General features: G+C 39.4%; 1 protein-coding gene across 3 annotated transcripts; it reads right to left on the bottom strand.

Annotated features, from left to right (window-relative positions):
• Positions 1-716: 716 nt before the first annotated feature.
• Positions 717-21,280, bottom strand: SLC35A3 (solute carrier family 35 member A3). 3 transcript variants are annotated; one of them, XM_063407610.1, is made up of 8 exons: positions 21,070-21,280; positions 11,063-11,267; positions 10,034-10,188; positions 9,824-9,946; positions 8,571-8,742; positions 5,652-5,770; positions 5,002-5,135; positions 717-2,693 (listed from the first exon to the last, which is right to left on the bottom strand). In XM_063407610.1, exons 2-8 carry the CDS (start codon positions 11,247-11,249, stop codon positions 2,603-2,605), a joined length of 981 nt encoding a protein of 326 aa, XP_063263680.1. In that variant the 5' UTR covers positions 11,250-11,267; positions 21,070-21,280; the 3' UTR covers positions 717-2,602. The 3 variants fall into 3 exon arrangements, with proteins under 3 accessions (XP_063263680.1, XP_063263679.1, XP_063263677.1); XM_063407609.1 differs by having other exon boundaries at positions 21,106-21,229; XM_063407607.1 differs by having other exon boundaries at positions 20,981-21,117.
• Between the last annotated feature and the right edge of the window lie 4,211 nt (positions 21,281-25,491).

Raw genomic sequence — 25,491 nt, 5'->3', positions numbered from 1 at the left:
TTTTCAGCAACAAGTCTATGGTGAGATCTATCGTTCTGCTGGAAAACAGAATTGGACTGTCCAGTGAAAGCATGGAAGTCACTGAATTACAGACAGGAGTTTGTTAGTACAGCAGGCAGTTTTCCAAAGCTGCATGGCATCCTGTTCCAAAGCAAAGAGCACATATTCCTGCTCATTTCTTTAAACATCCTCACGGGCAAATATTGACAGGTGCACCTGAAATATTAAAACCAGGCTACATGTCAGAGCTCCAGCCACATGGTAATTATTTGGCTTTTTTGGTCCCTTCCTTACAAGCGGCTTTAAAGCGTTCTCAATCTGCTTCTTACGTTTTTTGGAGACTTTTCTTAGGAAAGTAACCAATTATATCACTTGACCACTCCCCTTCTGTGATCCATTAAATCGAAAGTACTACTGTGTAGGGCCAAACTCCAAGTGCAAGATTACTACCAGCACTCCCCACCTCATCTCAGAGCCGTGCAGGTGCCACTCTGCACTCGCACCGCCCTGAGCCGCTGCTCTGCACACACGTCTTACCTCAGGCTGCACTGCAGGGGAGATGGCTAAATGTGACCTTCCAAAGATTGTGCCACATTGAATGGTACACGTAAAACATTTCATATTAACACAGAATGCCCATTTAGATAGTTTTGACCGCCAAGTAGCAAAGCTTCTGCAATTACAACATGCTGGGACAGATTCACAGTTCACAAAGCTTAGCAAGCCCTAGGCAGAGCTCTGATAATTCTTTAATGTCTTGCTCTGATAAGACAAACAAACAAAACGTTGATAAAACATGTAATTGGTAACTGAAGAAAAACACAATTTTTACTTGAGTGACATAAGTGGAATTCTTCCTTTCCTGTTTACAACACTTCACTAAGAAATCTCAGAGCACTCCTACAGAATCTCCTGGTTAATCAGATGAGGTACTTTGGTAAATATTTTACAACACCTTTCTCTTACACGTTTTCTTTAGTACAAGAGAGATGTGAGAAAAAGCATGAAGGGAGTGGTGGCGGGGAACAAGGGAAGAAAGATGTTTTTACCACTTGCCATTCTACTGGTAAGGGACTCCTGATATGTTTTTTATACAAAATGCACCGTCACATGTGTCACATGAATCATCCAACATTAACATCCATTGTGAACAGTCTCCTGAAAACCAATGATTTTTAAGACAGTTTATTCCAGATTTTTTTAGTGTTTCTGACTATATGCAAATACTTCAAGTGAAGTGTTCATAACAGTCTAATTGATCTAATTGCAGCAAGGTTTCTTTGTGAAGTTTTTGTTGTTGTTGTTTGAAACAGAATAACAGCATGCTTTTACATTTACCTATTGCACAATTAATTGCTTTTTAATTATATTTCCCATTAAAGTAATTCCACTACTAGAACAAATAGGTCCAGAGAACCCATTTTGGTCTGTTGGCTCAAGGACTCCCAGAACAAAATAATAATAATTAAAAAAACCCCACCAAAACTCTAATTAAGCCATTACATAGAAATACACAGAAAAAGCCTGTAAGAGTTCATGAGTAAACAACACTTGTTTAAAAAATACCTCTGTAATAAAGTACAGTACAGTACAGTATACAGATGCCAGACCATAATATCTCCTGATGGAGCTGTTGCAGACAATGATAATGTCTTTAAAACGCTTATTATGGGCTCTTTGTTTTTTTAAATCATGGTTTAAAAAATCTTCAGAGGCTATTTAAAGCACAAAAACTACTTTTAAGGTTCTACCAAAAAGCTGATTTATAATCAGTAAAGTAACAAGAATGAACATTACATCAGAGCAAGCCCCCATCACAACCCTACTCGTGCTCCCAGGTTAGCTCAGCGACCTCCAGCCAGCGTTCCCAGAGTTATTCCATCTGTCTGACATCACAGGCTGGTGAGGGCTGGAGTATTCCCCCCTTTGTATTTAGGTAAGAATGTTAACATTCTTACAATAGTTTTATAGAACCAACAGAATTGTAACATTATCATTTAATAACAGATTTCTGCTACTGAATCAGCCTTCTAAAAATATAAAAATATTTGATATTGTGAAAGTGTCTTTCAATCATATTTCAATTTTCACAGTTTTAATAAGGAGTACCTAATTAGAACCATCACTTTAGAACTATGACGTTCAGCTCGTTTCACGTAAATAGACAAACAGTTAAAAACATATTTACTAAGATTAAATAGAATTGAATCGCAAAAACATACAATCTGACAATGTTGTCGTGTGCTCTTTCAAAGAGTGCATAGGACATATTTCTGCAGCAGTCAATACAGTAATTCTTTTGATGCAATCTTAGTCAAAGCTGTAAACATTCCTAATTGTAGTTTCCTGGAAACTTTTGGTTCCTTTCAAGTTTTTATTAGCAAGTTGCACTGGGCATTCCCCTGACATTTCCCCCCCTTCAGTCAGAGACAGCGTCAGCCTCCACTGTAACCCTGTGGCTGCTCAGAACCACTCGTGAGCACTTCTTCAGCACATCCAGGGCACTCATCCTCCCCTTGCAGTGCACACTGACACTCTCCATGTGCCAGTGCCAGCAAGGCCCCCGTGCACGGTCTCCAGAGCAGGCTGAGGAGGAAGTCTGCTATGCCTTAATGGGATTTCCTGCAGGTTTGGGATCATAACCGTATAGAAAAGTAGCTGCTATTACAAGGATGGCTCCGAGGAAAAAGACACTGAATAGAACAGAGATGAAAAAAAAAGCTTGTTTTAGTTGATGCAAACTTATTTATGCAATACAGTCAAAAGAAAGGACATTTTTCCATGAGGAAAACAAGAAGATAAATTATATTTGCCCAACTTATAAAGAGCAAAATAAATCATATGTATTTATTTTAGAGGGATGCAGAAAGTTGTTGAGGTAAGAAATCTATAACTACAAATAATTGTATAATATTAACATATTCTGAAAATTAAAATTACACTTTCATGGAACAATTGCCAAAAGCAATCAGACCAATCCTGTTTTTCTTAAACTCTTACCTAAAGATGTGTGCAAAATGGAAGCAGGAGCTGAAGAAAATAAACTACTGTGGTTACCCACTCATTCTTAACACATTACATACTTCATGTTGTTGGAGCTGTGTTTGCTTTGAATTCCAAAGCTTATGTCCAAACAAATTACTGCTGCCCAAGAACCAGTTTGCAAGTCAGTATAATCTAATTTTTGGCAGATCCAGAAAGATTTGTCTAATGAAAACACAATAAAGGCATCTTTTCTATTGTGACATTTTGGCCTTTCAAGTTGTTTTGATAGTTAAAGTCTGATACAAAAACCTGAAGCCGGCAGACAATCTGTTCACATTTTAGAAAAGAATCTCTTGCAGACATGACATTGTCAACAATTTCATCTTCTGAACCAAATGCTAAAAAAACTGTGGCATATGACATGATAATCCTTCAGAGAACACATTTAGCCTATCTTGGGACATGGCCCCTTGCAACACATTCAAGCCTTTAAGTACTTTACATCTATTACCCCAATCTAAGCTGTTTGCTGATATGACAGAAACAATTACACAGTTTCAGTTCAAATGCATTGTTAGCATACTAAAGATTAAGTTTGATTAACTCAAGTTAATCCAAGTTCTATTAAATGGGATGGCTTCAGGTTCTACATACTGCTACCTGGCTCTATTTATATTGCAACATGTTTGCAGAAGCCGTTAAGTTACTTATTATTTTCCCATCTGAGCACACAAAAATTCTTAAAACACTTTCTGCTTTTGTTTTAATGGGACAAATATAATCTACTTATAATTTAAGTTCAATTCAAGTCTTCTAATTCTTAAGCCTAAACAGCTACTCCATTTCTTTTTTTGAATGTTTAAGTAAAGCCCTGAAAATACAGAATTACAGAATGGGTATGGATAGAAGGGACCACAGTATTGCAAATACATATTTCTAGATAAAAAAATGTTTCTTCATATACAAAAGTCATAAATATTATTTGAAATATTTTTATGTTATGAGTGCATGTAACATATGCAAAGAGTGTTGGTCAGTCATAAGCCAAATCCTATTCCTGTATCTGGAAGTGAGATTATTAATTCTACACTCCATACAGGAACACACACTGCTAAGACAAGCAGCGTCCTCAGCCTACCCATGTACAAAACCTGTGGCACCAGAGCACCACAGTCTGATCCCCAAGCATCAGGACACTCTCCGGGGCCTACAAGGACAAGCACTTCTCTCTCTTTCTCGGCTGTTCTCACTACTAAATGCGGCACTGCCTTTAGAAACAGCTCTGCTTTAGGGCTTCTGGCTGCCCTTGGGCAACTCAGTGCTGCCGTGCCACCTCCATGGGTGCGTAACCTGTGTTAGAGCCCGCGGTGCGCGTGATAAAACGCAGCACAGGGGTGATGTCCTGTGCCACCGGGCAGCGCGGGGACACGGAGCAGGGACAGCCCCTTGTCCCGGGACACGGAGCAGGGACGGCCCCTTGTCCCGGGACACGGAGCAGGGACGGCCCCTTGTCCCGGGACACGGAGCAGGGACGGCCCCTTGTCTCGGGACGCGGAGCAGGGACGGCCCCTTGTCCCCGGAGCAGGGACGGCCCCTTGTCCCGGGACGCGGAGCAGGGACGGCCCCTTGTCCCCGGCGCAGGGACGGCCCCTTGTCCCCGGCGCAGGGACGGCCCCTTGTCCCCGGAGCAGGGACGGCCCCTTGTCCCGGGCCCCGCCGCGCCAGGGCCGCAGTTCCGGCGCGGGCCCGCAGGGGGCGCGGCCGCCGCGGGACCCCGAGGCAGCGGCTCCTCATCGGCCTGAAACACTGACTCAGTTACGGGATGAGGCTAAACCTTGACGTGCAAGCTGGACCCAAACATTCCGAAAGTGTGGCTTGTTCGGGATTTGGTTTTTTATTTATTTTCGCAGTTATGTCTGGTAAGCAGTTAGTTCTCAATTTTATTATTTTTTTATTATTATTTTTTAATTATTTTTTAATTTTTTTTTTTTAGTATACATGGAAAATAATTCTTACCTTGTAGGGACAAAATCTTGCAGCCAGAAATAGGAGATCAGTGTTGACAGTATAATAGAGAGTGAAGTTGCAAATCCCTTTAAAATGTTGTCTGCATATTTTATAACAGCAGCAATCACCAGCCCTCCAAGTGCCTAGAAAAATAGTGAGGATTGGGTTCACAAACTGATAATTTGACTGAGAGCATCTATTTTAACACCATGCACCTACTTTAGGAGAAGCTTTTGTCTATGTTGAGGTGCAATACATTTATTTTATATTAGGTATACGTACTGTTGAAAATAAATATTGGAGGAGTAGCTCTTTCCCCATTAAAGAAATTGTTGATGACAATTGTTTATCACCATTAAATAAGTGGAAATGCTTGCACTGTACATTTTTAGCCACATGAGGAAGAGCATATAGAGAGATAATTTCAAACATCACAAAATAAATAATGTTTACATGCTTTTAATTTGCACAACACTTAATCACATATTTGCTATATATTTTCCAGATTTTCATTTAGAGGTTTCTGCTAGTAATGAGAGATCACACTTCTGACTATAGAATTCTCAGTAGCTTCAATGACACCCATTAGTTTCTCCAGTTATTTATAGAAGAGTAAATCCCTGAGTGCCTTCACAGAATCATGCAACACAAGGTCTCACCTGTAGAACAACCACCACCCAAGTAAGTTTATTGTATCCTTGAAAAAATCCATTCTTCGACAGTTGTTCTCCATCATAAATGTAAACACCCATCAGTCCGAATATACTACCAAAAAATCCTGAAAGTACAAGATTGGTTTAAAAGTTTCAGGTGAAAAACATGCAAATGGGTTTCTCATCCTTAACAGCTGCTTATGTATTTCTGATTTTAAAATTGGACTGTCACTTTCAGTACCATCACATCCAAATGCAATCAGTTTGCTGTTCTCTTTTAAAAGCTGTTCTCCACACTTGAAACAAGTTTTGATTGTTTTCATTAAGATATCCTTATATACTTATCTCCCATTGCTTTCTACTGGAATGGAATGGGTTTTGTTTATGACATATAGCAAAATTCACTTAAATACAATTTCAGTTTTCCTGAAACTAGTCATGACTGAAGGCTGAAGTCCCCCTATAACCTGGAGACAAAAACAGAGAAAACACTCAGTGGAGGAGAAGGTCTCTGGCATAGCAAGAGCAATTAGCAATTTGCCAATTCAGACAAGGATCTTTGAAATGGGATTCTCCTGAGCCAGTCTCAAATACAATGAATGTTTACTAGTAGAGACTTAATGTCAAAAGCTTAATCTGAGGTGAGACTGTGGAGTTTTTAATTTGGTGAGTCCAGTGTTCTTCTACCAAATGGGAAGCTTTGCCTAACCCCTCAAGCATGATTTAATGTCAGCAGCTACTGAGACTGATGTCTGCTCTAATCCTGAACAGGAAAGGGCCAACACTCTTTTCTATTCCTTCTCTGTGAAAAGGTGATTTGCACCACATTTCTCAGCATCTCAAAAAGGCGGAATTGTTTCAAACAAAACAACACATTCTGTTTGACAAGAAATAATTCTTTTTGTAGGCAGAATTAAAAATGTAGGTTTCATTCAGATTAAACCATTTACTTGTATTTTCCAACTGATCTGCTAAAATAAAGAAATACAATCACCTATTCATATATCATTATTATGACATTGGTGTGCATTAAAATTTGATTTTTAAAACAATTAATTCTAAATTATGTTCCCATTATATTCTACAGTTTTAATAATTCTCTCTGGATGTGAAAAGGAAAAGCTGGTTGGACATACGGGGGTTTGTTTGTGTTTTAAGAAAAGCTCTATTTCAGAGCTCTTGCTTATGAATGCCTTGCTACTGAATAATACAATGTCTGAAGTGGGCAACTACACCCTGCACTTGCAGAAAGAAGACACCAACGTATTTTTGAAAATGTGATTCACATTTTATGCATTGTAAAAGCTGTATTTATTTTTATATGCATTTAATATATATTATTTAACTGTATTTATGTATTTAAACAATTTCTAAAAACTTTATGAAATATGACATTATTTTTGAATGGAAAACAAGCTCACTGATAAACACATTCTATTGAACTTTCTTTTGAGGCAGACTAAGCTCACTACAAAACTAAACACAAAACTCAGGTGATGTGATTCTCACTATAATCAGACATTTATGTCTTCATATATGACTGTCCTAATCATCCATAACCTTGAAGAGTCAGCATTTAGACACAGTCTGTTCTGATCTCCTTGTTTCACAATGCAATTACTGGAACATTCAATATATGACCAGGCCAACTATCAAAATATGTGTACATACTTCTGTGTTCTGCAGAAAAATCTGAACAATGTTTTACAAGAGATTATTGATTTTTCAACAATTATGGATTCTTATTGGAAATTATTTCAGATATCTGTTCCCCATGAAAGCACTTTTAGAATGGAAACTGAGAGCAACAATAATAATAATCAGCTTTCTTTGGCAATGGATTTTATATTGCAGTTCCACTCAGAACACCAAATCTTACCTTAAGTCCTGGACCAATCCCCAGCTAGCAACCCTTCTCTGCCCCAAAATTCCCTGACATAACATTTCCTGATGTATTCCCTACACCCTGATCAGGAAAACTTAAAGACACACTGTTTCCATAAACACAAGCAGAAAGTAAGGAGAGGTTTTGATTCCTTCCACTATACTCAGGTTTCAAAACATTATTGTCATGTAAAAATGTTACAATGTATTCAAAATTAACTTCTGCATTTTTAACTGAAACCACTTTTAATTAACACACAGTAGTAGGAAAATAAGGGGAAAAAAGGTGGCTCATTGACCAACTAACTAATCACAAAAGAAGCCACACCATCTCCTGTTCTTAGAGTACTGCACTACATTCTACAGACTCAGTACACAGCTCTGATCCACTAAATCATCTCATGAGTTAACCTTACTAGGGATTTGATCCCGAGTCCATTCTAAGGTGCTGGGAAGGTCAAACTCTGCTCAGTGCACTCATTCAAATATGCCATAAATGTTTACTGCCTACAGGTGAAGACTAGAGGGATTCCATCAGAGAAACAAAGGCAACAGTAAGTTTTGTCCCTGCTGTAAAACAGGAACAAAAAGATTTGATGTCACGTTTCCAACCCTCTAAACTAGACAAGACTGCTTTGAAGGGAAGGAGCACTCACTCAGGAACACAGATCAACTCACTTTTAATACAGAAAGCTGCCTACTCAGGCACAAGAGAAAAAATACATTAATTTTAAAACATCTCAAAACAGACTTTAATATTCCTGTATTCTCTAAAAAATAGTAAAAACATTTAACTGACAGTTTCAAATGTACAGTTTCACAAATGTACAGATACTCTATTAACAAAGTAAATCAAAAACTAGACTGAAATCAGAAAGTAACTGCTATAATTCCATCTAGCAGAGTTTGACTGTGGTTTTAAAATAACATATATGCAGCATACTAAAATGGTGGTATTTTTTATTTATACATTTATTTTGCACAATTATCTTAATGCTTCAGAATGCAATATCTCTAACAGAAGATTAAAATTAAACTTACCAAGCTGAATGTTTCTGATCCACACAGACTGTTTCGTTTCCTTTAAAATTTTCTCAAAATAAACCCCAGCAAATCCACTAGAAAAGCAGGCTATGAGAACTGCAATCAGGCCCACAAACTGCGATCCTGCTGAGTGCTCCTTAGCAGGTGTTGCTTGAGAGTCTGAGGGCCACTGGATGTAAAAACAGGGACACAAAATTCACTGATGAAATCAAGTCATGAGCATCTACAAAATGCAAATTTGTTTTCCACCCACAGTAACAGTAACTAAATACATACAATCACATACTTGTAAAGTTTTGTATTTTGCACCATAAATACGTCTAAAGGACTGCAAAGCTACATTTTTTTTCTATGTATTTGTAAGGAGTAAAATTGTGCCTCAACTGGGAGAATACTCCTCAATTTAAACAGCTGCAGGATTTATGTTTTATAAGCAAGAACTGTTTTTGAATCCCAGTGTCAATTATCATGGTCATTCTCTGCCACCAACTTGTGCCACCCAACAGTTGGTTGGTTACCTTACAAATAAGACGGGGTGAATTGTCTTTTTCATGTGCCCCTCTTTGGTGATTGTGCAGACCAGTTAAACCCTGCAATGTGTCTAAGGCTAACTGAATAAAATGCAATGCCATGGCCAAAGCTTCCTGAGGAGTCTGTTAAATACTGTCAGAGTGTTTTGTTTTCATTTTTCATTATTGATTTTAATCACCACATCTTTTTCCAAATCCTTCAGTTTTAAAATAAAAATTTCTAGGGTATACTAAAATCTGCTAAAAATTCTTAGAATAGTCTCTTGTCACATAATCCTGCCCTCTGAAAACCATGAACTCTGGTACCTGCACTACTTAGAACTGAGGCCAATTTGGTTTTTGAAATAGTCCAAAGTGAATTTGCCACGCTGAATCCATACGCCAAAGTGAACACAGCCTGTACTGGCAGAGAAGATCTGTGAATTCCTAATGCCTGAAGAAATGTGCTAATAAAAATGGCTATCATTATTACTTGCAGGTTGCTCCAGAGGCCCTGTCACATTCTACAGTAGAGCACTGGGTTGCAAAAGAGGTGTTATCTTCTGCCTTTGAACCATTTCTGGTGTCCTCCAGACCTGGCCAGTTGTGATTCGTAGCTCCTGACTCTACTCTGGTGCTCGTGTGCAGCTGGTAGAATCAGAAAGCTGGATAATCAGAATAGAAATCCGTGTTTCTTGAATAAACACATTAAAACCCCACAAACCACCTGCTAATATTTACCTGCACAAATGCCACTCCTGTCATCAATATTACTAGTGACAGCCACTGGTATACACCCAGTTTCTTGCTCAACATGGACACAGAAAACAATGCTGTGGTGAGAATTTTCAGTTGATATGTAACCTAGAAGAACCAGGAACAGTTATTACTACCATGCCACAATTCATAGGGGTTTTTTTAAACTTACAGAGAATTCAAAATATGCAATACCTGGTATGTGGCTGCATCTAGGTTTGACAATGCTACATATAGCAAGTTGTTCTGAAGAGTGTAAATTCCTGAAGGAATAGCAAGTTTAAGAGTTTCCATGGGTTTGTTAAGGATTTCATCATGTAGCACCCTGTTCAGAGTCCGTAAATTGCATTCTACCCAAAGAAACAGTAAAAAAAAAAGACATTCACTAAAAGGAAAGGAGTGGAAAGAAAGAGACACAGCAATGTTCTGTTCTTAAACTGTTGCCACTTTTTATGGCTATCACTACACCAAATACCAAAATACCATCTATGTTTGTTTGACTTTCACAGGCCTTGTATATGTCAGGAAATATGGCTACAAGTGTCTTCCTGCAGCCTGGAATATCAGAATGAAAATGATTATTCAAAATACTTTGAGTTAAACTTTTTGAAACTGTAGCAATAATTTAAGATAATATATCAAAGAGTACCACCTAAAAAGTGCATCTTTAGAATCCTACAGAGTCATCAATATTTATGCACAGACAATGACATTTTTAAACTGCTGAAAATTAAACCAGGTAAATTCAGTTTTAAATATACAATATAAGAACTGGAGTAAATGTGAATATAATTTCCTTTTTTCAGCTTAAAACAATGATTCTTCCTGTAACAATGAAATTGCTTCTTCCCTTCTGCATCTACTGTTTATCACAGGTTTCTAATTATCATTCATGCTTTAGACACACTTAAAGCTTTTCATTTTTTCCTACTTCTACATACAGATTTCTTAAAATAACCTGAGCAAACACAAGCTTTGAGATGGAAGCATAAAATTCATTCCTGCACTCCTCAGTATCCACATTCTCTTAAGCAAATATACTTATTTCCACGTTCTCTTAAGCAAATACTGCAGTACGATTATTGTCTTTCCAAGCCTATTTCTTACACAAGGAGAAGGGAAATGCTTTGTTCTATGCCTGTACTCACATGGCTGCCTTGCAGTTGCCACTACAATACAGCATATTGATTAGGAAAATTACTTGGTGCAAAATTTGACACATACTGCTGTCTTTGTAGACTAATAGAACACAGGCCAAAATCTTCATAAGTTCAGCAATAACTACGGCAGTAGAGGATAAATAACGAGGTCCTTCTTCTTTCAGAGTCCGAGAATAGCGCATGGTCAACACTAAACTTGTGGTCTGAAAAACCAGGATGCCCAAGGAAAGGTACTTTAAATTGGCAGACATTTCTTGACTTTTTCCTTTCTGAAACAGAAAAAAAGAAACAAATCCAAAGGTAATATTGCAGATATTGGGAATCTTTCCTACATAAAGACTTCGTTATGTAGGTGGAGGCTCAGAAGGTATTTTCAAGGTGAAGGTGTTTTCTGCTGTGGTACAGCAGAATGCCCAGAACTCCTGCTGCCATGAGCTGTTCCCAGACTGAAGAGATCTTCCCACTCTTCCCCTCTCCCAAGTCTGTCAGGTTACAGTCTCTGCCTTGCCAGGTGGCACTGTGCCAGCAAAAGAAGGGTGAGGGCTGGGCTGCTTTAAATGAGAATGAGAGGTGTGCCTGGCAATGAAGGAAGGGAGAGTTGTGGGAAAGCAGAGTTAGAGAGGAAGACATGGGATGGAGAAGCTTTCAGGGAGGCAGCACTAAACCTGTCCCGCTGATTATCCTGCTCAGAGAAAAATTAACTGAATATAGATGACTAGGTGACTGCAACTGCTTTCTCAGATGCTCTGGGTACCACAAGCTTCATGTTAGTAAAGCTGCACCATCCTCATCTCTACCAGGAACTTCCACCAAGTTGATGCAGTTTCCTTTGCAATTTGTTACCAATTTAAAGCATTAACTTATCGCAGAAGACTAATAAGAGACATTATGCAAGCACAACATATGACAAGAAAATTTTTAAAAAGCTTGCTGCTACTCAGAGTATCACATAATTTTTGCTATGCTTCATATAAAGAACTTCCATACACAGAAACTAATGCTTTCTGTAAAAGATTAACTTCTACTCCCTTCATTGCCCACTTATTCAAAACCAGAGCCAAAGTCAAATCAATAACTAGAAGTTTACAACTATGTTTACAAGCAAAAGGAGAGTAACAAGCCAAGACAATGCATGTGGTTCTCGGTATCAGAAGTCTGAATACACCACTACTGGGTGCATCTGGCAGAGCTGTCCCCGTGTTTTATACCTGCAGGCACAAACTTCTGACTCATTTACTATGCAGTTCTGTCCACACTGCTCAAGGATGTGCTGGTACCTCTAAATATTTGTGGCTAGAACTCAAGCAGTTTCTTGCTGACTGCATTGCTCCAGCTCAAGATGCATTTCATTGCTGGTTTTGTAGACATTTGGAGAGCTACACTCTTCAAATATTTCTGACTTGCCCTTATCTTGTCTCTAAGCATTTATGGATTTTCTCCAGTCAAGTATTCAAAGTCAAATTGCTATCTATACAACACTGACACTCAAAAGACATTGAAGTAACCTGCAAACAGGAGTGAATTATCAACAGCCACAAAGATATCAAGTACACACTTGTATCCTACACAATAAAACTGTTTATCTCAAAAATCATGCCATTGTAAAAATATTTGTAAAAGCATATGGAAAACAAAGACGAAAAAGATGCCAGGATGCAGAAACTGAGGAAGAAACACATAAGGTTCCATTAAGGAATCTTAATAGGAGACACTTTTGTAGGAACTATGATCTCATTTAACTTCTGAAGAAACAAATACTAAAGATGCAACTGCATTGAGCAATATGAATCAGACAGAAATATAAACTATGAAGGAGAAGAACGCTGCAGACAATACTTGGGATTTGCTGTTTTCCACTGGTTCTGCTTGAATAATCCATTACATGAGGATGTTAACTGTGGAATTATGCATCCTAAACACTGAGATGATCTGTTAGTTGAAGAAGAACAGCTTTGAAGAATACATTTGCTACAGCTGAGAACAAGGAGGAGAAAAAGAAGAGTTCCTGCAAAGGGATGAAGAAGGGACTTGCACATTCAGAGACCACGCTCTCTGGAGAAGTACCAGCAACACAAAGAAGACAGAGGGAGAAAAAGGTAAAGGAGAAAAATGCCCAGACCTACTGAGAGAAGACACAGAATTGAATTTCACTAAAAGGCTTGTCTATGATACTAGAGAAAACTGAATTTTCGTTTATGGGAGCCAAACAATTGAACAAACAATTTCTCTCAGTTTCCATCTACCTCATTTTTTAGTATTCAGACCTGAAAAACTGGAAATAAAGAGCAACATATTGTTAAGACAGAAACCACTGAATTTAATGAAAGCACACCTACAGATGTCTTCAAAAAATTAAGTTTTTAAGTTTTTGTTTATTGGGTGTTCTGTTTGTTGGTTTTGTGTTTTTTCTTTGGTTTTCAAAATGCTTCTGAGCAAAATACAGATAATGAGAACACACATATCCCTCCTGACTGGGACCCAAATTTCTGCATTCTGTCAGCCTGTAAAATAACAAAGGATTGTACAAATGTTCAAAATCACCAGATATCAATTCTACAACCTTCAAAACAGGTCATAATATTAAAAATAATGTTCACAGTAATTTTTTTGCTAAAATACAATCATCTATCTAGAAGCAGCTTAAAATGTAATTTTAAAAGTAAACCGCTGCTGCTAATAAGCAAATACTAAAGCAATCAGCACAAAAATAAACCAATAAGCACAACACTTCAATAAGCCCATCAGCAAAGCCATAAAGAATGCATACCACAACATTAACTTCTGTCTTGTCTTCCTCAGAAGTCATGACAAAAAATAGACTTCCCCAGACAATGTATTTCAAAAAGGCACCAGTAGCAGGAAATATTTCCTTACTGTACGTCACTAATGCATTTCAGAGTTTCAAAAGTTCACATTCAATGGAAGCTAAGTGTCCAGCATGATAGCTGAAGTAAGGGTATTTGTTAGAAGTTGTTCTGTCAGTGGTCAACAAGACAGGCTTGTAGACAGCAGGTGTGTGAAGTTTCATGCTGTATTTACAAGCTGGCCCACAGAGCAGGAACTAGGGTTCTGAAATGTACATATGCCAATTATATAACCACCCTCTCCTATGCACACGGAACACCTTATCAGCTCTCCTGGTCCCTTCTCTTTTAAAAGATCTGCTTATCAGCTCATGGACCTCTGTGCAAACTGGGAACGATCCACAAAAGGAGCAAAATACTGAACTTTAAAGAGCTGGCCTGTCTTCAACTACAGCCTCACAGCACCTTTATATTTACAGGTGACTATCCAAGGTGTCAGTGCTCACTTGTAGCCACGAGCTCCCGGTACCCTCACAGCAACAGCCTGTGCAGTCACAGAACAAATGAACTGTTGTCTTCAGTAACAACCCCCACCTGGACTGTCTCAAACCAATGATGACATCGAAGTTCCCACTGCACCTCCTGGACACAGTTACAGCTAGGGGTTGTAACTGGGCATTGGATGCCCTACTTGGTACTCTGCAGGGTGCATCTGTTTGAAAACTCAGATTTAGGTTTGCTGGTTCAAAGACTGGAAGCAGAGTGGTGACATGAACTCTGTCTTTTGAACTGTACCTTACAGCAGGTGTGCTAAGGACCTGCAGTTCTGTGACTATAACACTAAATAACTCATCCCAGGGACCGGGCCCATTATTCTTCTCTTCTGTTAGTCTGTGTAAAAACCCAATCAGCCCCTTCTGCGTCATTCCTTCAGTGCAGCATGGACACACCTGCGGCCCTGCACAGAAATCAGTATGCAGGAAGCCAAGGTGGGGTTTGCAGCCACGTAACTCTTGCATTCAGTACACACAGGTGGATAAAATACAGATGGAGTCTGTGTGAAGAGCTGCTCTCCCGGAAAGTAAAAAGGAGAAGGACCCTGGAAAGGTTTTCAGAACACAAACCAAAGCAAAGCAATCTATACAGGAAGCAATATTCCAGCTCAAAGTACCATACTGTGCAAAGTAACTGAAGAGTAACTAATTTCAAAGGAAGCAGATTTTTTTGAGTGGAAAATCAAAAAAAAAATTTCCAGCTGATAATATTAATTCTAAAATGAATACATTTTTGACTTGTAGATTTTCATCTCCCTTCATAATACCTCCAATCCGGACTAAAATTTAATATTTTACATTTTATTTTTATTTCATCTTTACACTTTTCCTCCTAAAATAGTGGTAAATTCTAATATTTGCAGATGAAATTAGGCCAAAATCAATTTGACTTAATGAACAGCACACCAAAACTCCTTGATATTAATCAGATTTTACTACAGAGCAATAGGATTATGAGACTTTTCTTAACCTTAAGATTTTGTCTTTTAAAGATCTCAAAGTATAAACTTCTGAGGTTTTCAGCTGCTAAATATCTACCGTTGCAAAATCCTGTGCAAAATTAAGGATTCGTTCATGAACTGATTCTATTCTTAACTTCGTAGAAGGACTCAAAATCAGAATTACAGGGAGTATCAGAGAAACATACATGAAAAACTCCAAGCACCCAACCTTATCTGAAGTAGATGACAGACAAAAAAAAATTAACAGTAAATTCCAGCAAGTCTCACAACAAAAAAGTAGGTTAAATTCACAAAAAGTTTTGATAAAAACAACCTCTACTGGCTACTATTTCTTCACTCCTCTATACTCCGTCACAAGTAAAGTTTAATTTAAAAAAAGAAAAATAAACTAACTAGTATCATGCTCCAAATCTTCACAGTGATGTCATTACATGAATTAAATTCCTTCCAGCCTAGCTGTGAAATGTTTTGACTGCTGACAGTCTTTTAGAGTAAGAAAGCCAAGTTACAGGAGTTGTTTTTCTTAGGTCACATACCATTTTATGACTAATCAGTTTAACATTGCTCAACCAAATAAAGGGCATTTGTGTATTAGTTAAAATGCAAAGCGCAACACAGAAGTAGACAACCAGCCTCTCAAAACTGCCAAAGGCAAAGTTTAAATGTTCTGTGCTACTACAGCAAATTCTTCACATGGGATCTGCTGGAAAATAAACACTGAGTCTGTCTCTGGGTCATTCCAGTGGTACAGGTATGGACACACTTCCTGGGCATTTGCTCTGAAATCAGATAATGGATTAAAGAGACAGGATGGTGTTCTCAGATTTCTCCAAAGAAATAGGAACCTAGTGCTGATTCTACACTTATACAAATACAGTAAGCTGTCAACAAAGGAAAAGCACAATTGGAAGGTGGAGCAAGAGCTAACTCACAGAACCTGAAGAACCTATGTTCATAAGCCTTCCTTCTATGCTTTTCTTACTTTTGACATGCATTGCCCTCTTCCCTGTGCTGGATAACACACAACTAACATGTAATTTTCCACAACACAACTGCATTCCTCAGAGGGAAGTTCTATTCCATAAACATTCCTTTTTTTTTTTTTTTTTGGAGTGAATATAGCTTTGTATTTCTCAGAAGCAGTATATAATACAACAAATACTTTAAGTACAGAAATAAACGGAAGGAAGGAACCTCATGAAACTCAACAAGCCAAGTGCAAGGGCCTGGACATGGGCTGGGCTAATTCAGGAACAGACTGCCCAGAGAACACGAGAAACTCCATCACTGTAAGTGTCCAAGGCCAGGCTGGATGGGCTTTGAGCAACCTCGTCCATGGAAGGTGTCCCTGCCCATGGCAGGGAGTCAGAAACAGTTGAGCTTTAAGGTCCCTTCCAACCCAAACCATTCTATGATTTTATGGCAAATACCCCACATGGTACAGAGGGTACACAGACCTCTCCAAATCTAGTTAAGTACTGCTAAACTGCATTTTGAAGTAGATTTTACATACACACAAATAATTTAACTGCCTTATTTGGACTGCTATAATTTGACAATACATTTTTTTCTTCCCTCACGACCACAAGATAAAATCTGTCGTGTCACTGTAGTAATGCACATTCTAAATATTTCTAATAATCTTAAACCTTGTACTTCTCACTTTGAAATGGCACTACTATGTCTTCCATTTTCCTCATACTGTGAACAGCTTTCTTATATGTTCCCTCCCGTAACAAAATTGTCAGCTGTTCCCCCCCAAATACCTGGCACTTTGTAACTAAATCACTGCAAATCACTTCATCATTTTAAAACTTACCTTGCGCTTTCTTTTGTTTTCCGGTTTGTTACTCATTTTTCTTGCTGGAGACATTATAAAGTGCACTAAGTACACTATTAAAAAACCAAAACTGTGCTTCTCTTGGAGTCTGTACACCTCTTCAGAAATGTGGTTAAAAGCAAATCCTCTAGCAAAGTTTTTTCCTTACTCTTTGAGCAGAAACTGAGGAACAAAGATTTTTTTCATATGAAGGTTTCCTTCAGGCAGTATTTCCAATTTCTCCATTTACATTTAAAAAATCTTAACTGGTGAAAATTAGAAACGTAACTGCATTCAAAAGATATTTTTAAGACAAGGTTATCAAGTAGAACACAGCAGATCACTGGTGGACCTTGCTCCTGCAACGTCATCTTGTTCCCTAGGCACAACTGTATCTCATGTGCTGGTTTTGGCTGGGGTGGAGTTCATTTCCTTCACAGTGGCTGGTGGGGAGATGTGTTTGGGATTTGTGCTGAAAAGCGTTGATAACATAGGGATGTTTTCATTATTATGGAGCAGGAATTACACTTTCCTGCCTCCCTCCCAGTGAGGAGGCTGGGAATACACAAGAAGTTGGGAGGAGCACAGCCAGGAGAGCTGACCCCAAGAGACCACAGGCATCTATCCCAGACCATATGGAGTCATGCTCAGAACATAATCCTGGGAGAAGAAGAAGGAGGCAGGGGGGATGTTCCAAGTGTTGGTGTTTGTCTTCCCATGTCACTGTTCCACAAGACGGAGCCCTGCTTTCCTACGCATGGCTGAACACCTCCCTGCCCATGGAACGTGGTAAAAGAATTCTTTAGTTCGCTTTGCTTGCACGTGCAGCTTTTGCTTTACCTACTAAACTGTCTATGACTCAACCCACAGCTTTTCTCACTTTACCCTTCTGATTGTCTGGCCCATCCCATCAGGGGGATCGAGCAAGTGTCTGTGTGGTGCTTAGCTGCCAGTTGGGTTAAACCACAACTCTTGGCCATTTTAAAACCATGCAGATGGTTTCCAAAACTGGCAAGTGCACCCAGGTACAGAACAGTTACACATTAAGTGGTAACTGTTAAAGATCAACCAACGACTTCTTCTCAACTTTGCTCCAAAACTTTGGCTTCTGCCAAAGTTAGTGAAAGCTGTATCAGTGAATCACTGGCCATATCTATCACTCAACCAGGAAGTTCCATCACTGCCAAGCTTAACAAAGAGAATGCAATTAGATATTAACTATTAACTAGTCTCATTCCAGAGAATGTTATAAATTGTTTGGGATTCAGGCACGGTTTTCTTACATGTTGACAGAAAACTGAGCAGGAAGGGAACCTAGATGAGTTGTTTCATGAGGTCCCAAAGGTTTTCTGTTTGTTTCTCTCTTTTGTGGGGAAAAAAATAGCATTCTAATGGCAGGAAGAGTAAAGCATTGTAAATCTTAAAATGTGGGATCTGTGGCTAAGTGCTCTTTAAGCCCACCACCTTTATCCTTTACACCAAACCTAAGAATCCAGGGATCATATTTTTTTGACTGATGAAAATTTGGTTTGACGAGTATTATACAAATCACATATTGAGTATAAATATTCAGCACTCTGGAAATTCAGGCCCTCATTGAGCTAAATGTTAACACCAGCATTTCTTGTAAGATGAAGACTTCAACTCCGCCCAGCAGTGCAACACTTTTATATTGAGGTAGTAGTCATTAAGCCAAACTCTGCCTGCCAGCACAGAAATTTGATACAAGCTGCCTGAACTGCCTCTCGTTTTCACACGGTACATACACTGTGCTCATTGTATAGATCACAGTATAGATAGATCCAGCAGCCACAGTCAGGCTCTGGGAGCAAGGAGCCGTTCAGTTCTCAGTTCCAGTTCAAATGCCCCCCCCTCCTCAAGCACACAGGAGTGCAATGCCATGAACCAAAGGACTGCTGGAAGGCAGTTCCTGCAGAGTATCAAGCCAATGAAGGAGCTTGATTTAAGGCACTGAAAGACTGAACACTGAATCCAGCTGGGGTTCAGCTGCAGCTTACACTTACGCTATTCATGAATTACAAGTCAAGTCTGGGTGCTCAAGGCAACACAGTGTGTCAAACACCTCAGTCAAGGTGACCTACTCGGAGTAAAGTAACACAAACCAGATCCTACAGGGAAAATCAATCTGTAGGCACTGCAGTGTGCTAGTAATTACAAATAAAATGAGACAGCTGAACACCACTGAAGGGCTACATGTGTAAGACAAGGTTCAGAAATCCAGTGGTAAAGTCCTGAACTCCTAACCATCTGACATTATCATGCCAGCTCCTAAGAAGTACAGATGTTAAGAATCTCTCCTCCCCTCTAGAGACATCCCCCATTGATGTGATCCAGCCGTGCAGCCTCCTGAGTTCCAGCAAAGGCACAGAACCTGCACAAGCAGCTTGAACATGCTAGGAACTGAAGCAACTGGTGAAGAATAACCCCAGGCAGCAAGCAATTGTGCTGAGCAATATGGGAGGAATAACTGTGTCCAGCAAGCTGTCCCAAAGGTAAGTATGTGCTGTGCTCCCTTAACACTGCCAAATCCGGAACAGTTTTAAGGGGACACGTGACTTGAATTCCACAGGTACTTGGCTCAGATGATCCCTGCCTTTTTCTTGTTATTGCAAACAATAGCATCACCAGAATGAGGAACCAGGTTGTGAAGGCAGCCTGTAGGATTGTTGGAGGCAGAGTTACTCCTAGCAATACATTGCTCTAAAGAATGCAAATTTATACTTACTAGAACCAGTCCTGCCCCAAACCAGTATTTTTGCTACACATACTATTTCTACCAACCAGAAAATCACACATCCCAAACCAATGTATCCTTATCTCCCAGAACTGTGATTTACAATCACAAGTTCTTCTCACAGTGCCTAACAATGTACAAGGGAACTACATGAACTACAGTTTCCAAAAGGAGAGATTATTGTAAATCACTTTCTCCACAGCTGTCACCTCCCTCAAACTCACCCTGCAGCCCTCAGTGAGCACACTGGTAAGGCAAGTGCAGGGCCTATGGAGAGAGGGAACCCCAAAGGTTTTGAGAAAAGCAGTCCATCACTTAATGTTAATTCCAAGACCCACTTGTCATTCTGCACATATGGTATTTGAAAAGCAATGGTTGTTTTAGATCCAAATCCTCCTGTGCAAAGGCCACCATGAAAAATAAAACTTCCCACTGTGGTGCTCACTCAGTTTCAGAAAGGTTTGATGCATATGTTCTTTATGTCCCAAATAACACACTCCTCTTTTGCTCAAAGCTGTGTCAGGCTTCTCCATCCAATCAGTAGCTTCAAAATATTTTATCTTGAATTCAAGTCTTCCTCCCTCTGGTTTAAAACAGAGTCTATAGAATTTAATAAAGTGAAACAACTACAGGTACCCTCTGATATTTATCTTTTACCTTTCAGTTTATTCCATGATATGCATTATTACATTTGTTATCTCCCTATCCTCTGAGTTTCTGCTTAATCCGTAAGTGCTGTACCGCTAGAGCGTTTCTCATTTCAAAAACTTCTTATAAAATTATGATAACCATACAAATACTTGTAAAATGTGCATTTCTGTGAACTTTACATGCAGCACCACATGACGCACAGTGAGCACCTTCTCAGCAGAGCACCAGCAAGGGAGTCACCACCTCAGCAGCACTGACACAGCTCTGGCCAGATCCATGCCCCTTCCCAACTTCGCTCACGGCTTCTCCAGAGCAACTTCAACTTCGCCCTCTCCTCCCTCTTGCCCAAACCGCTCCATTTCCAGACATTTCTCTCGGTATCCCTTCACTCCCCCCCTTTCCCTCCCACAGCCCTGCTCGCCGCCCCATCCACTCACCCCAATCGCCCCCCGGCCTCCCTCAGGCTCCCCTCACGCCCAGCCCGCGCCGCTCCCCGCGGGCGGCCCCGGCCGGGCTCCGCTCCCACCTGCGCGCCCGCCCGGCGGCCCCGCTCGCCGCTCACCGCCGGCCCCGCTCGGCTCGCTCGGCTCCCGGTGCTTCCGGGAGCCGCGGTCCCGTCCCGCAAAGGCTCCGGCTGCAGCCGAGCCCCGCCCGCTCCGTTCCCAGGGCCGCGGCTGCAGCGAGGGCCGGGAGCGGGCTCGGGGCCGGGGCCGGGGCCGGGCCTGGCGGGGCCGCGGCGCGGGGCACGGGCCGCTCCCGCAGCCTGCAGTCCCTGCGGCCCGGGCCTCGGGCCGCCCAAACCATCAACGGGGAACTCCGGCAGCCGCTGACACGAGCGCTTTGTAGGAAACCCATCAGAAATTTATTAGAGAATGGCAGGGCTGCTTCGAATTAAGGTATGGAGCTCTCAAACAGAACATTACTGTGTTGTCCAAAGAAACAAATTGTCCATGAAATTTTGAAGATGGTATATAGGGATAACTTTGTGCTTTAATTACAGGTTGATTTACTGATGGTTGGCAACACATCAAAACCCGGGCGAAATCCTGGCCCCGGAGAAGGCAGTAGGAGAACTTGAGTGGAAACCTCTCCCACCAGTTACAGCTGTAAACCGTGACAGAAAAGCACGCTGCTAATACTGGTTATTTTAATAGCAGGCACATGTTCAATCACACATTCATTATAAATATGCTTTAGATGAATGCACTTTGTTAACACCAAACAGAAGATGGCTCTGAGAGCTCCAGAAGAGTTTGCTGCAAGGTGTGGAACTCTCCTGAACTCAAAGCTGGGCCGTGGAATTTCAGCGAGCGCACTAAAGTACCTGCTTGCAGATGTACGCATCACTCATGAAATGAACCTTTCAGATATACAGGTTAGACTAAATACTCAAAAAAAGGAGCCAAGGTGGTATTCGTTTTATGAATTTAATAGATTTTCTATTCCCTCCAAGGAAAAGGGCTTTCGTTTTCAGCAGATTTTGGTTTATCAGCCTAATCTGGGGAACATTTGCTTTATATGCTTCTCTACAGAACTCTAGGTATTTGCAGTTGGTTTGAATGGCGTTCATAATGTCTCTGCTCTGAACTGTTTCATTTATCTAATGAATAAACTTTAATTAACCCCCAAAAATTCAGTCCTGTGGAATTTTTTTGCAATTTTTTTTCCTTTGCAATCTCCATATTGAATTTGCATTTGATTACAAAAGACTACAACCAATACTCTGGTACTACCCCAGCACCTTTTCTTCTGTCCCGTGGAGAACTGCTCAGAAGTTTACATCAGCCTTATCTTATGTGATGATTGCTAGGCACAATGTTCAGCTTGCATATACAACAATTTATTTCACCTTGTCCACTTTGGTTAATAACCAAATGTTTCCTAAGTATTCATTTGTCACACCAATCATTTCAGGTAGGTGTTCATCACATTCCCTCTTCAAAATAAAAATAAATCATATAGGTAGGGTACAATATGCTCTCTTAAAATGATGCCTAAAACACTGACACAACTAATGATATCTACTAATGACTAAAACCAGAAGTAAACTAATGAGGGGCATGGCATACCAGCTAGACATGCAACTTAACAGCCAAGCAGCATCTGCCAATTTGACTTAACAGTACTTTTTTTTCTTACATTAAGTAATCTAACAATACGGAATATAATCCGTGTTTAGGATGTCAAGCAACACTTCAGGAGTTCATATAGACCATTTTGATACAGCAGCAGAGAGGGCAAAGGCACTCAAAACACTGCATAACATCAGGAGTTGGGGAGTGGAGTGTTTCCCAGCAGAGCTCTATAAAAGAAAAAGAAAGAAATTTGATAAACCCATACCTCAATAGTTCTCTACTGCTATTACAAAAGCATAGAAATTTTCAGAGAAATCTTCTATTACCCCCATCTATTATGTAGACACTTCTGATGTCAAAAGATCATGTGCCACATTTATATCAACACGTGTTTTTCAGTGATAACCAGCGTCAAAAGTATAAAGCACCTATGTGGTCCCACTTCTCTTCATTTTTGTTAAGACTATTTCATTTATTATGTTGCACATGCATTCTCAAACATTTATCCAGATGTAGGAAATTTGACAGATTTCTGTCTTCTGTGACATTTATAGGCAGACACGAGTAGAAACTACAAAGAGGAAAAGTTCTTACCACTTGACTGCCGCCTGAGTAAGGTGATTGCTGAAAACAAGCAAACAAATAAATTTATATTATATAAATTTATAGGTGTACCTAGCCAATGGTTTTGAACACAGTTTCTTCCTGTGTTCAACAAGATTTTAATAGCTTAACCCACAGCATGGTTTTAAGTTGTTCAATAGGAAGGCTGCACTAATATTGATACAGAATATCCTCTTCAGACCAAGTCATCGCCAAATTCCTCTAGCCACCACCCAGGTTCTTTGTTTGCTAAGAAAAGAAGATTAAAATGCTGTGATGAAAATATTCTTACCGGTTTCCCAGAGTAAGTGCTTCCTGAGCCAGAGCCACCCTGTGAAATAATTATGAACCATTTAATTCTGTCATACAAGGCCGCAGTGAACAGCATCAAAGGGGAACACAGCAATCTTGAAAATGCCCTGGATATTAGCAGGTCTGATAGCGGCTTTGATTTTACCATTTTCGCTGCATTTCTCCCCCCTGTTTTCATTGGATTGTCTCAAATGAGCACAGCTGTGTCATTTTTTATGGCATGAAGAGTTTCGGAGGAATGAGCAAAAGCAATGTGTCTTGTTTGAACTACAGAGCTGGAAACTAAAAAAATTACTCTGATATTTAAATGCATCATTCTTATTAGAATGACCCAAGCATGTTCCTATGAGTAAGTAACAGATTATATCAAAACTTTGCTATGGGAGGAATAAATGGTGCCTCATCCTAAGTTTCAAATTTGAAAAAATATTCCAAATTTTTCTGGTAATTTTTCTCATACATTTAACATTGTAACATAATTTAAAATGTCACCCTCATTGTTACCTATCTTAAAACCCAATATCTCCATTTCTAATTTGGTTGCAGAATACTGAAAGAAGAATATCCTTACTGGCTTTCCTTGATGACTGCCTCCTGAGGAAGAGGAACCCTGAAAAAAGATACCTGGTTTTGACTCTAAGTCTATTAATGCTTAAATATTCTTGCTATCTGGAATTAAAGACCACAGAAAAATGAACACTGATTTATATTCAGTCATCCAAAAATCCCAGGCAAAACCTTATCTGAAATACAAATATTTAACATCTTTCTGTTGGCTGGACAATTTAACACAGAATTCTCAAGAAAAAAGAACTGGTTTATAGTTGTATTTAACATATGGAATGGAAAATATAATAAGATCCAATTAAACAATAATTCTCCTGGTCTCAGTCTATGGTCACATTTGAGGAAGAAAAAGACACCACCAACAAAAAAAAGGCAAATGATAACAGGCCTTTACAGCCCTTACTTAAAGAAAACTGTAAGAACAAAGGTAGTTGAAAAAAGTGAGTACAAAAAAATTAGATGTTCTGAAAGCATCTTATTCAGTTTTCTGGTGAAGTGACTCTGCTTATTTGAATGGCATTGCCAACAGGAAATGTTACAAGCATTAAGGCTTTAAGGAATGCCGCTGTCAAACAGGTATGGAAAATGTCTCACCTTTAGGATTCATGTATTAGAAAATGTAACATTTATGGCCACTTTTTGATAACAAATACATTTTTTCTATAGGAGATAAGCTAAAACATTTGTATCAACTGCCATTGAATGGCAAGAGCAAGGTCCAAAATGCATAGTAAAAAGAGTAGTCTGAAATGGTAGGAAAATATGCATAGTTAAATGGCAACTATTATTTCATTTGAAAAGAAAGTGTTTTCTTCAAAGCAAGACAGAAATACTTAAAACAAATGCATACAAAATCAATGAAAAACTAAGCTCTGAGCACAAAGTGTATGATTATTATGAATTTAAACAGAAATAGCTGTTCAGAAGTTCCTTACACACACACAATGGCCTCACTCTGTGATTACTAGAAGTTCAGTACTACATAATAAAGTGCTGTCTCAAAACTGTATGAAAATAAATATTGTGTTTGCCTTTGTTGAGTATCCCAGATAAGTAAATCATTTGACACTCTTTGCATATTAAAATAGTTCTCAGAAAACTGTCTAGTCCATAGCTAACCAGATATAGGTTTTTTTAAACAGGTGTATAAGGAAAGAGAAAGGTAAATTTAAATGTTTTGTACTTACTGGTTTACCCTGTTGTCTGCCTCCAGAAGGATATGAGCCCTGTAAGAAGTCAAACTTGTATTAATTGAATGAAAAATCTTCTATCACTGTCTTGAGACAATTTCTGCAGTACTTAGGACAAGCTTGTTTGGGTGTTCTTTGAACAGAAAAGGTAAATTGGGTACCTAAAATTTACTCTCTGTACTACACACCACAACAATGGAA

This window comes from Prinia subflava, chromosome 10 (assembly GCF_021018805.1).
Source record: "Prinia subflava isolate CZ2003 ecotype Zambia chromosome 10, Cam_Psub_1.2, whole genome shotgun sequence".
NCBI lineage: Eukaryota > Metazoa > Chordata > Aves > Passeriformes > Cisticolidae > Prinia > Prinia subflava.
The sequence above is the reverse complement of the archived record's forward strand: the minus strand, read 5'-3'. Positions and strand labels throughout refer to the sequence as shown.